The sequence below is a fragment of the Sphaerodactylus townsendi genome, linkage group LG09, assembly GCF_021028975.2.
Source record: "Sphaerodactylus townsendi isolate TG3544 linkage group LG09, MPM_Stown_v2.3, whole genome shotgun sequence".
Lineage (NCBI taxonomy): Eukaryota > Metazoa > Chordata > Lepidosauria > Squamata > Sphaerodactylidae > Sphaerodactylus > Sphaerodactylus townsendi.
In genome coordinates, this window is record NC_059433.1 from 40,001,988 (window position 1) to 40,014,666 (window position 12,679).

The 12,679-nt window shown below is 39.8% G+C and overlaps 1 protein-coding gene across 2 annotated transcripts; it reads right to left on the reverse strand.

The window, feature by feature from the left end:
- Nucleotides 1-2,344: 2,344 nt before the first annotated feature.
- PSMG2 (proteasome assembly chaperone 2) lies at nucleotides 2,345-12,665 on the reverse strand. 2 transcript variants are annotated; one of them, XM_048507770.1, is made up of 7 exons: nucleotides 12,377-12,665; nucleotides 10,790-10,961; nucleotides 8,631-8,689; nucleotides 6,908-7,026; nucleotides 6,122-6,295; nucleotides 5,158-5,278; nucleotides 2,345-3,582 (listed from the first exon to the last, which is right to left on the reverse strand). In XM_048507770.1, exons 1-7 carry the CDS (start codon nucleotides 12,434-12,436, stop codon nucleotides 3,490-3,492), a joined length of 798 nt encoding a protein of 265 aa, XP_048363727.1. In that variant the 5' UTR covers nucleotides 12,437-12,665; the 3' UTR covers nucleotides 2,345-3,489. The 2 variants fall into 2 exon arrangements, with proteins under 2 accessions (XP_048363727.1, XP_048363726.1); XM_048507769.1 differs by having other exon boundaries at nucleotides 2,345-3,585; nucleotides 12,377-12,643.
- Nucleotides 12,666-12,679: the final 14 nt, after the last annotated feature.

A 12,679-nucleotide genomic window follows, 5' to 3' on the forward strand; every position in this document is an offset into this window, starting at 1 on the left:
GTACACTTTTAACAAGCAAAGGAAAGCACTTGCATTCAAACCTTGTACTCTGGAGGGAAAATCTGCACAATGCTCATGTTATAATATAAACAAAATCTCACAAGGGAGGAGTGTTGGCAAAGTGATGCAATTCTAGCCATCAGTTCTAGCTTGACATATTTAACTGATCACCCCAGCCAAGGATAGAAATAAGGTGTTTTAACCTTTCATGGCTTCTAAAAAAATGTATAAGTTAGACATTTCTTGAATAACTAAGAGGCAGAAAGCTCCCTGATGAGACATAACTAATGTTGGATCTAGCAATATGCCGTTCCAACTGTGTCATCAAAGACTGGAAAAAATTAATCTCACTACTGGCAAGTATTTTCCATTTTGTTTTTGACTCTGGCCTTAAGTATGCCAATGGCTTTGTTTTGCTAGTTACCAGCAGCTTCATTTTTTCATTAGTAAGGATAAAGGGCTTTGTTACTAAGCAACAAACATACATTTATTTGGATGCTGCTATATATGCAAACCCAGAGTCTACAGCTGCAAGGATCGTGGTTGTTTCCCACTTTCACCTCTTGCCCCTCAGCCATCTCTAAGTTCACCAAAGCTGATTCTGGGAGCTTGCAGGACCATGTGGAGTAACAGCCATACGAGTCAGTAGGCTACAGTGAAGAAGGAGCAGGGGAGTAGATGTATACACTGCCAAAAGCAGCAGGAAGGGCTATTTTGTGCCCTTTGCCCTCTTAAGTTGACTGACCACACAGTGGTTCCAGGAATCAACTTTCCTGAGGCTGGAAATGGCTGCTGTGGAAAGGTCCATGCCCACCAATAATTCTGCTGATGGATTGCTCAATCCAACCCAACAAGGCAATATTTGGATGTCAGCAAGGTGTTCTCCTCATATGTTCAGAAAGATAAATAAAACGTTGCACAGCTTAACAGTTTATATAGATTCTGGAGGCTGTTACTAAAATCAGAACTATGGAAGTGGACATTAATCATTAGCTCCAGAATCTACCACCTGGCATTCTGCCTTTGCCTCCCATCCCCCACCCCTGCCTCCCCAAGAAACAACTACTAGCTACAGGTTTTACCTTTGTCTTTTATAAAAGACAAAGTTGGGGCTGTAAATAATCCCTTGATGGCAGTGTGTTGTAGCGGTTAGATTATCAGATTGTTCTGGGAAACCCAGGTTTGAATCCCTACTCTGCCTTGGGTGACAAAGGTTGGAGTTCCCTACTCCATATTTAGAAAACATAGCAGACTCACCTTTTGTGCTGCAGTTAAAGATGAAACACTGACAGAGAGAGGAAGGCGGATGCTGTTAAAATGAGTGGGACGCAGTGCTCTGGGGACAGCCAGGGAAACTAGACTATGGGGAAATCAGCATCATCTCGGTCTTCACTTTCCTTCTTGCCAGCAATATGCCAAACTTGTAACCCTGAACTTCTTATGCAGATGTGTGGCACTGCACTATCACATGCCATGTTTGAAGCAGCACAGCTTACAGACACACTGAATGTATTATACACTATACAGGAGTAAAATGCATCCATTTCCAGCTCCATAGTCATTCTAGTGTAAGAATTTTCAAAGCAACGAAAGACTTTAGCATGCATATTCTCTTGTATTTATCTGCGTATTTGAAGAGTGCCTATCGACTATGCTACTACTTCTGCTTCTCCTCTAGGAGAATTATACTTGTTTGAGCAGTTTTTCCATTGCAAAAATAAAAATCATGTTGTGGCTTGAATATTAATACATTTTCATTCCAGCATAAGACTCCTTGGATTAGAGGCTACCTCTTCAGACGGACATAGTGGGTCCTTCCCACCAGACATGAGGTACTGGTGGGGGAAAATTATGAACAGCACAGTCATTAAAGCATCTTAAAGCAGATGTAATTCTGTCTACAGTACTAACAGCACACTCCTATAAAGAGTTACACCAGCCTAAGCCCATTGAAATGAGTGGGCTTAGACTGGAGTAATTCTCCTGAAGATTTCATTGTAAGAGGCTTACTCATCTCTGAATTCTGAGCTATCAAAATACCAGCAAAGCATAACTAGGGCTGTCATTTGACCAAAGAACCCTTAGTTTTAATTGCTGAAATCTACATATATTTGCATTGAACAGCTTTGAAGAAAAAAGGTATGAAGTTTCAAGTGATGCATGAATGTGTCATAGTCGGCACAATCCCATAAGAAGTCATCACTCCTATTTTACAGAAGAAGAGGTATGCCTCTACCAAGACAGGGCCACCTACCCTGTGTTCTTCCTAGAAATAAGTAATAGAACACTCCCAAACCTCAAAACCCAGCTGCCTGATTAATCAGCAGCACCATTTCTTTTAAGCCCCCTTGCATTTCAATTTATTATTTATTAATTTCATTTGTATGGCATCCTTCTCCTTGCAGAAGATGTACATTTAACAATTATCTCTTTAATCCGCTGGTATACTTATCCCCTGCTGGCTGTAACTACACATGGAAATCTGCTCCTATTTCTCCACGTTATTTCTAGCTCCAGCATTTACTGGAATTTTCTAGACATCATACCTCCTTTTCACTATATACTATCAGTCAGCTCAGAGTTTAACATGTCTTTATTTTAAATTTAAACTCTAGAACTGTACAAAATAACCATTCCAGATTGCCTCCTGAGCTTCCTCTGAAATAGGATGAAGATCACACATGCTTAATGCTGATCTAGGACACAAGTCAATTATTCACTTTTTTAACCTATAAAAAGGCATTAAGCCCTATGCAAACATGCAATTCCAGGGGAAATTAGCAAACATAATAGATTCTCTAAACTCTTGTCCTAGAATGGATTACAAAACCCATAGCTTGTTCACATGCAAAGATGTCATGTTTTAGCTTCCTTAACATAGGTAGACATCTTTTCCAATGGTATTAGTTCTCTATGGCATCACTTTCTTTGTCATTCTCTATCACAAAAACTTATAGTGATGCAGAATGTCTTGTTTCAGTAAGAAAGTTTTTCTATAAACCGGCAGCAAGGATGAATAATTCAGGGGATGTTCTAGCCCTACGGAAATGTCAGAAAAGTCAAGACTGCTTTCCCTTTTGCACTAGGAGCTCTGGTTGCTGCAGCTAGGTGGGAATATCTGATACCTACAGAATACACTGCCAATTAGTGGATGGTAATGGTGGAATACTTTGCAAAGTCAGTGTGTGTAGGAGGATTTTATTAATGTTGCCCAGATAGCTTGGCCAAGGCCAGAAAAATTGTTTTAAGTAATTTTAAAAAGTCTGATATGTTTTAAAGTTTGAGAGAAGGTAAACCAGCAGTTCTTTTGAAAAACACTGAGTACTTATGGTTTACTTTATGTCTTCCTTGAAACATGCTGAAGTGTCAGCTTAACTGGATCTCAGCCATTATATTTTACACAAGGGTCCACAGTGGTAATTGCTGCTTATATCAAAATCAAAACAGAAAGCTTCAATTTTTGTACAAGTTGGCTATAAATAAATGAATCTAAAATAATGCAGGTGGAAGGCCACTGCCAAAGAGGAGTTTCCAGGAACTTGGTGTTTTCCATTTGGAAGATGTAGCTGGAGAACTGCCACTCTGCTGAATTCAGAAAACAGAAGTCACAACAAAATACTGCATTAATAGAATTGAATTAACAAAAGCCTCTGATAACCTTCTATAATTTAATCAGCAAATGGTCAAGTCAGTTGTGTTCTACTTTCCATATGTTGCAGACTGGGTCTGGCCTGGGCTGATGAACTTTCACATGATGTTCTTGGGAAGGAGAGTAAGAGGTGAGTGACAGCCTTCTCTTAAAGAAAGCTTTCCCACCTCTACGAATTTTCCTCATAACACAGAGGTACAGTAAACTTTTATCCCACTTTTTAACACTTACCTGAGTGGCTAGCAAAATGCTCACCTAAGCCAACTAAGCAACAGGAAGTTTAAACCAGTTGAACCCACAACAATGACTCCAGCCACAAACACAGCTGATGAAAGTCAACAATGGAGCTTAAAAAGCTACACATGAACTCAATGTATATTGTAGAAGGTACCCCAGAATCTTCTACAGGTTCTGGTGCAAGCCAATATGAAGAGTATTCCCTGAAACACAAGACACTGGAAAACATCTGGCCAGCATGGTGTAGTGGTTAGGAGTAGTGGACTCTAATCTGGATAACCAGGTATAATTCCCCACTCCTCTACAAGAAGCCTGTTGGATGATCTTGGGCTAGTCACAGTTCTTTCAGCCCCACCTACCTGACAACATGCCTGTTGTGCATAGAGGGGAAGGCGATTGTAAGTAGCTTTGAGACTCCTTACAGGAGAGAAGAGTGGGGTATTAAAAACCTGTCTTTTGTGATGTCTGTGCTGCATTCTTCTCATACACACACACCCTTTACTTCACTCATGTGTAGAACATGAACAAAGATTTCCTGGTTTCAGAAGTCTTTAACTGAAGTTTTGTTGTGAAGTCCAGATGACACTGCCTTGACAAATGGGAGACTGTTTCTTTCTCACAAGCCACAGTTAAATACCTCAAGCTGGGGCTTCAGGACAATTAGTCAGCTTGAAGACTTCTGGATACAGGAAGGCTTTGATCATGTCCTACAAAAGAGTAGCAATGGGCAAATGGAAAGAGTGTGAGAGCATGACAAAAAGATAGGCTGCTGCCTGTTACAGGCAAAATGTTTCTCCATGACTTCTGAATATTACCGTCTTTTCTCCTTCCACTATACCCATCAGTATTCTGAATGGTTGCCCCATGGTTGTCACTGCATTTGGCAGTCATTGGAAGAGTTGAGGCTTAATCATCCAGTACCTCCTTCACATTTATGTACTACCAGGTTCAATCCTTGATATCTTCCAGCAAAAGGATTTCAGGCAGCAGATGTGTGGGGCATGCCTTTGTTTGCCTGAGATCCTAGATAGCTGCTGGCAGTCTGAGTAGATACTACTGAGTCAGACCAAGGGTTTGACTCTGTATAAGAGTGCTGTACATATGTTGATTGCATTTAGAATGAAAAGGACAAAGAGTACTACAAAACACTATTATTCGTAAGTTGCACTATTTCAATTTTGAAGTAGAGCAATTTTTACCATTAGTTGTCTGAACTGCTAAAAGTAAAAACCTACAATGTTTCTTCTTAAGTTAAGAAGACAAAAACTTACTTGGTTTGTAGTTACTTGAAGCCATTCATTAAGATAGTCAACAAGAACAAATGCATCTGGAATATTGTCCCCCTCTGAGCAAAATTTCAGCAAAACCACCATTTGAATTCCTTCTGAACAACTAGAATGAAAATAAAGTCTATGTAATTAAACATAACAAGGAACCAAACACTACCCACTCAAGCAAACATTACTGCGCCGATAATATTTAAACCAGGATCACTTCTATCCTGTTCTCTCCACTACAGCAGGCTGGGCAACCAAGATATTTGATAGAGTAGCACAATTTTCAGTATGAAAGTAAAGTTTACATGAAGATCAGGAGAGATGGGGCAATCAGCTGCAGAAGGCAGGACATAACAGGCACAGGGACAGAGATTCAAAAAGCCATAATGAAGATCAAAAGAGGTTTGGAGATGTGAGCACATGGATAAATGTTGGAAATAGATGACATCAGGAAGACAACTAGGAAACTTATTACGTTACAGGAGTTCACTATTAAGCAAAGGCTCCTTTATTTTTGAGTCACAAGCAGAAGGATACACCCAGTTTAGCAGGCCAGAAGAATACACCAATGAATAGCTCCCTAAACAGGAACTGTGTTAGAATTAGCAAATCAAATACACATCCAGTTTGAAACTCTGAAGTTTTGGCTGCAAAGTAATATCAATACATATTACACAAATGGTAGCTGAGAAGTGAAAACAGTCCTGTCAAATGAATGGAAAGTTTTACCACAGTTCAGTTTCTTAAATACCATTAAGATGGAAATGAAGCAGATAAAAGAATTCCACAGTTCTCAGCATTGTAATAAATGTTTTTCACTAAACCCATCTCACAGAGACAAGAAGGTTCAGGCCAAAGGAACTCAAGGAAAACATGGCTATCACCTCATATTATATACAGAACTCCACATTACTACTTTACACACATCTCAGTATTAACCCGTTTCTTCCTCACCGACCTTTTAGTAAACAACAGCTTTGTGATGCCACCTCCTGGAATATGGAGTACTTTCTCCTCTTCATTTACTTCAGGGAAAGCTGACACTTTCTCCAGTTCTCTCCAGTTCAATCTTTGTATGAGATCTCGAACTGTTTTCGGAACAGCAGGTGAAAGCAAGTATCTCAGTGAAGTACTGTCAAGAAACAAAACACAGATGCAGAAGGCGCAAAAAGTCAAGCAGCAACAGACTTTAAACCACGACTTTAAAATTTTATTAGTAATTCTAGTTGCCATTCCACGACCATACAATAAGCAAGGGCAGCAAATAGCAAGTTCATTGGCATCATAGTTGATGTAAGCCCACCAAAGCCTCCCATTATTTGACAAAAAGAGACATTTTATCACTGCTAAGTGGCTGTTTACTTACTACTAAAATCCAATCCCAGAAATCAACTTTTAAAAAGGACTGTGGGGTTGGTGGAACAAGGAAAAGAATCCACATACATCAATGTCGTCCACTGACAGATCACTGGATCCAGCCCACTGTATGGTATGCACATGTGGCCACTGAAGTTAAGGTTAAGACCCAGTACATAATTCAGATTAAAATTTAGATTAGAGAACAAACATTCCCCTTCCCCCAAATGTAAATGTAATGGATGATTATATTCAGCAACATAATTTTTTCTCATATTTTTCCAGTGCTTAGACTGCTGTTCTTAATGTTACCCACTTTGGGCAACTTGTGTCAGGAAAAGTAAGCAAACACTTATATCCATTAATTACAGCATGCACATAGACCTACGTGTGAAGTTGATGATCATTACGCTGGTAAGCATGACTGCTGGACAAAAGAACAACTTTTGCAAAGGTGCAGCTTTTCACCCAGGCCAGCAACGCATGACAGAAGTGCCTATATTTATTCTTTTTACAAAGGAGAGGAAAACAACTGATTAGAAATTGTTTAGGGATTGTTAGCGATATATGATATGTTCTCCAAGCTATGTGTTCTAATGTCTTTTAGAACATAAGAATATTTTACTGAAAGATCACTGCATCAAAGCCTTGTCAACATTTCAAAGAATTCTAAGCAAGCCAGAAATGGCTATTAGCCACTTATTCTGTCAAAATGAATTGTTCTCATATACCACTAAGCCAGGAATTTTTACAGCATCAATTATGGTACATCTATGTATTATGTTACCTTAATAGTAAACTCAGTGGGAATAATGCAGACAGCAAGGAGCCAACAGCAAGGATGCAAATGTGGGAGTGACTCATGCACAAATAGAGCTACAGGTTATGGTAGGAAGTCATCACAGTGAAACTGCCAATTAATCAGTATGACAGTTTGAATCAACAGGTGCCACAGCTAGTGCCTGTCCCAGACAGCATTTCTATGAGACAATACAGCAGTCTTCAACCACATGTTAGAAACCTCAGGTAGCTCACAAGCCTGCCACTTTTTGCTGCCTTTTGCAAAGACTTTTGCTGCCTTTTGCATGCTGTATATAGTACAAGGGTGTAAAACCTGCCTTTCTTTGCATCCATGCTAAGAACAGAACAGCAAAACAATCTCACAATGTGGCAGAAAGGCTTTCTCCATGACTCTGACCCATGGTACCTCTTGTACTTGTCAAGTGTTTCCAGCCCAAAGCAGTGATCCTGAACTTGACCCCAGAAAGGTCATAATTTTGGCTCCCTCTGACTTCCTGTCATACGCTTGCCTGTCAGCGGGCCTCACGTCTGGACAGGGTGAAGACCAGCATCCTAATAAAATTGTGTAACATCCTATTTTCCCTATAATAATTCATGACTTTTGAAATCTGATGCTTTATGTTTACGTATTTTAAATTGAATGATTTTATAATTTTAAATGTTGTCTTTTAACTGTTCAAATATGTTACTATTTTCAGGTTATCTGCCTTGATTTGTTTTCAGGTTCTCTACCCTAATTTGTTGGAAAAGCAGCATAAAAATGTTTTATGTAAACAACAATAAATGCATAAATCAGAACAGTAAAGTCTCATGAACTTTGCTACATCAACAAGACTCATCTGTCTTGACTGCTTCTATGAGGCAATGTTGGTGTCCATTTTTGTAGGCAATCAGCAATCCAGCTGAACTGAAGAGAATCCAAATGAGCCAGTTTTCAAATATCATCTGTATAGTGAACTTTCAAGTTGATGCCCAACCATTTTTATTTATTAACCTTTTATTATGAATTTTTATTATTATTATAAAATTAAATAAACAAGTTGAAGTCATGATGTCTGTGACGTTCCCCATAGCCAAAAGTGCCATTCTAACATGTCCTCCACTATAAATCTCATTCATCTTAAGTTTCTTACTATGAAAAGAAAATTGAATTTTATCATCAGTATTTTAAACACAGGAACAATCCATATACAGATAATAAAAAATCTCCTATGAACCACACATTATCTTAAATTAGGATTGGGGATTAGTCTATATCTGGTTTCACTACGAATTATAATAATGCAAATACCTCCAATGGAAATACACACCTTTATGAATGGTGATCTTATCTGTAGAGCCACTAGCTCTTTGGAAGGCACTGCATACACTAGGGGAAGAAATAGAATAAACAGTTACATTTAATTAACAACATAGGATTCCAGGCAGTTTAAGCTGACTATTAAGAAATCAGATAAGCATGGCGCAATAGATGATTTCAAGGTCCACTCTCCAAAAGTCTCAGTCAATAATTTTCAAATGGTGGACTGGACTAGAATGTTGACAAAAAAAGAGAGGTGTTTTGCAGTGTAAATGCTGGCCAACTGACAGAGGCCAGGTTGTTGGACTTCAGTGGGAGAAGGGTTAAGAGGTCTGCAGGTGAAACAGGGAATCCATAGTGAACTTCAGGTATTTTTGAAGACAGATGCAGTTACTGTGAAAAATAGTTAAAAGAATCAGTAACACAAGAAAACTACTCTGTAACTGTTATGCTTTCTCAAGTCCAGATCTCCAATAATTGTGTTACTGTAATACTGAGAGGATGAAAACCAAGAAACAACTGAATGAAATGAAAACCAAGAAACAACCAAATCATGCATGCCACTGAAATAAACCTGTTTCTTAGATATTTTCATAAAACCTTTTGTATGATTCTTTCAAGCCTATATCTTTGTGATAGGTTAAGTGAATGCTGGGTTGGCCCCTAAGTTCAGGTACTGGCTTCCTTGCAGTCTAAAAGAAAAAGAGTATGGATTTATGCCCCGCTTTTCTCAACTGTAAGGATTCTCAAAGCAGCTTACAAACTCCTTTCTTTCCTCTCCCCACAACAGACACCTTGTGAAGTAGGTAGGTCTGAGAGAGGTCTGAGAGAACTATGACTAGCCCAAGATCACCCAGCAGGCCTCATGTGTAGGAGCAGGGAAACAAATCCACCAGATTAGACTTCGCCGCTCACATGGAGGAATGGGGAATCAAACCCAGTTCTTCAGATTAGAGTCCACCTGCTCTTAACCACAAAACAGTCCCCAAAGCCTCAACTATAAATACAAAAGTATTTTAAAATTTAAACCCCTGGTGAAATTTAAACCCCTGGTTTCAAGGTGTGGAGATGGAGTGTTGTCACACATCGGTTTGGTAGTTATGTCTTCAATGCACATTGATATCTGACATTGAACAGAAATACAATGGACAGATATTTATTTGAAGTTTAACATGCAGTAACTTATAGGGTTGAGCGCACAATAACAAGGACCCAGAAAACATAAAGCCATGTTATCTTACAAATTTTTAAAAACTGAAAAAAAATCACAGATAAATATTTCTGAGCCTTTCCTGTGCTGATGTGGCTTGGATCTCAAATATTTTCATTTTTTCTCCTAGACATGCAAGTAACTATCCACTATAATTAATAAGTGCAAATGGAATTGAACACAAAGCATGGTTTTATCACCCACAAGCTCATCCAACTGTCCCTAAGATTTATGAAAATGTTAGGCAACAATTGCTTGGATTCAAGTCTTCCATTCCACTGGGGTTTCGGGGAGGGGGATTTTAATCAGTCTTGTCTCTCCAGTTGGTGATCCCCATATTGCACCAATTGTGGAAGTCCCATGACCCTGTGAGCAGCAGGCTGCAGTGGAACAGGATCCATTCCTCTCATGGAACTCTGTTCATGGTTTATTGGAGGAATAGTCTGGTTTGACAACCCAAAAGGGTTATGTTGGGGGTCATGGGACCTGTGTGAGCAAAAGCCATGTTAAACTGTGGAAAAGCTGGCTGGATCCAGCCTGTTGACAGGGCAATCCTAATAATACTTTTCTAGGAGTATGCCTCATTCAAAAGACCTCATTAGGATGCCAGCGCAAGCAGCAGTTTAGAAGTTTGAGAGCAACCTCAGCATTTCAAAGACACAGCTGTGGAAGGAGTCATGTCAGAACTAACACATTCCCAGTTATTGATGCTCACTGGCGGCCATTTAAGTGTCATAACTGTTTTTGCAGCTAGAAACGTTTTGCAGCTGGAAAGCAACTGTGATAAAACAAGCAACTGCCAGGTCAAATATGACTTCCCTATTTAGGAATAACTCTACACGGAAAAATTCCTCAACTGGCCCTAAGAAGTAAATCTCTCTGGGTAAAGGTATTTATAGAATCACAGCCAAAATCAATACCCAACAGTGTCTTAACAAAGCAGTGCTTATAACACTTACCTTCAGCATTTATACACAATTCTGTTGAATTATCTTCTGTGGTTGCATATGGATTACTGCCAACCATTGGCACAAGGCAATCAGTATAAAAGTAACCAATTTTGTTCATCCCAAGTGTGGAAATGATTAAATCAACAGCCAGCTGGCCAACATTCCCCACTGATACAGCTGGCTGGAACGACAAAACACACATATAAGAATTACAGAATATCCAAAAGCTTATTTAGTCCAACGTTGCTTTTCGAAAAGAGGTCAAACACTTAATACTGACAATTATTGATGGTTTCACAAGATCCACATGTTTATAGCTCACATAATGATCAATTTTACAATAATTCAAATAAGTTAACTCCTAGCACTTTCTTTTAAAATTCACAGGCTTTTTAATCACCTTTCAAAGAAATAATGTGGCACTATTTACTTGCACATTCAAAAGTAATGGTTTCTTTCTTTGGATAAGTATCTCAGAATTATGAAGTTTATTCATTCATTTTCTTCATTTATACACCACTGTTCTTCCCAATGGAAACCCAAAGCAGGTTACAACATTCTCCCATTCTCCAGTTTATTCTCACAACAACCTTGTAAGGTTGGTTAGGCTGAGAACGTGTGACTGGCCTGAAGTTACCTTAACAAGCTTCCATGGCAGAAGAGTAATTTGAACTTTTGTACATGAGATCAAGGCAACTATGTAACATTCCTGATTTGATCTTGATTTAGTCACATTCATCTTTCTACCACCTTCCTTTGTTAACAGGGTGTGGGGTGCATTTGGGAGAGGAAGACAGTCTACAGGACAGAGAGAGTAGGTTATATCTGTTTAGGGTTGTAACTGTCTTTTTACAGCACTGTCAATTTGAGAATTGATGACACTTACAAATTCTGTATTTCAGTCTACTGTGAAGGATCAGCTGTATGCTGCCTGTGAAGTTTCTTCGTTTTTCCAGCAGATGGACTAAGAGAAAATACTGGGCGACTGTTTTTCCTACTCATCAGTTATATAACGTACTATTTCTACTAATATTAACTGAAAATGCCTGCAAAACAGCCATCAACCACGCAACTCGTAGGAGGACTAGTCTCAATAATAATTCTCGATCTGTAGAGCAAGTAGGAACAAGATCCCAACTACATTACCCTGTCCTGAGGAACAACTAAATGCTTGCAACCGACCCACGACTCAGGTTTAAGAGTAGGCTTTTCAAGCTGACCGGAACTTCAATAACTCGGTTTTATTTTTCCTCCCTCTCCAGCAATCTCTCTAAGGTAGCAATCCAACATGCGCTTGGGCAGAAGCGGGTTCAGTGCAGCTTTCTTTCAAGTGCAATGGATAAGGGATCCCACCCCCAAATTATGATCAACCGTTGTCACTGTCACAAGAGGTGGCATCTTGCCCTCCCTTCCCCTTCTCCCCCCCCCCCCCCCCCCCACCCATCCTGCAGATGTGTCCAAGCCACTGAGCTGCCCCTCCGTAGCGAATGACTGGCAACCACGTGCGGGACGAAGCAGAGAGCCGGAGAGCCGCTCGTTGCCCGGACAACAGCCGGAGTTCTGCGATGACGCATGAATGGCAGGACCGTCCATTACCATCAGGAGCGTGAATCCTTTCAATTCAGGGCGCTCGCAGCCATCGCAGGAAACGAACATCCCGCCGAGAATGGACAGAAGAGGAAGGGAATGACGTAACCCTAGAAACGCCAGAGAACGGGCGTCGTGTTTTTCCCGTTCTATAGGGGTCCTTTTTTCGCACCGGCTCAAGACGTAGCAGGGTGAGACTGTTTACAGTGCGCCTGTCACCATCGTCCTTTCTCACAGAACTGCTTTTTGAAAAATGAAGTCCGTAAAGAAACCTCGACTACAGCAAATTGGTTGCGCTGTTTTGTAGAAGTA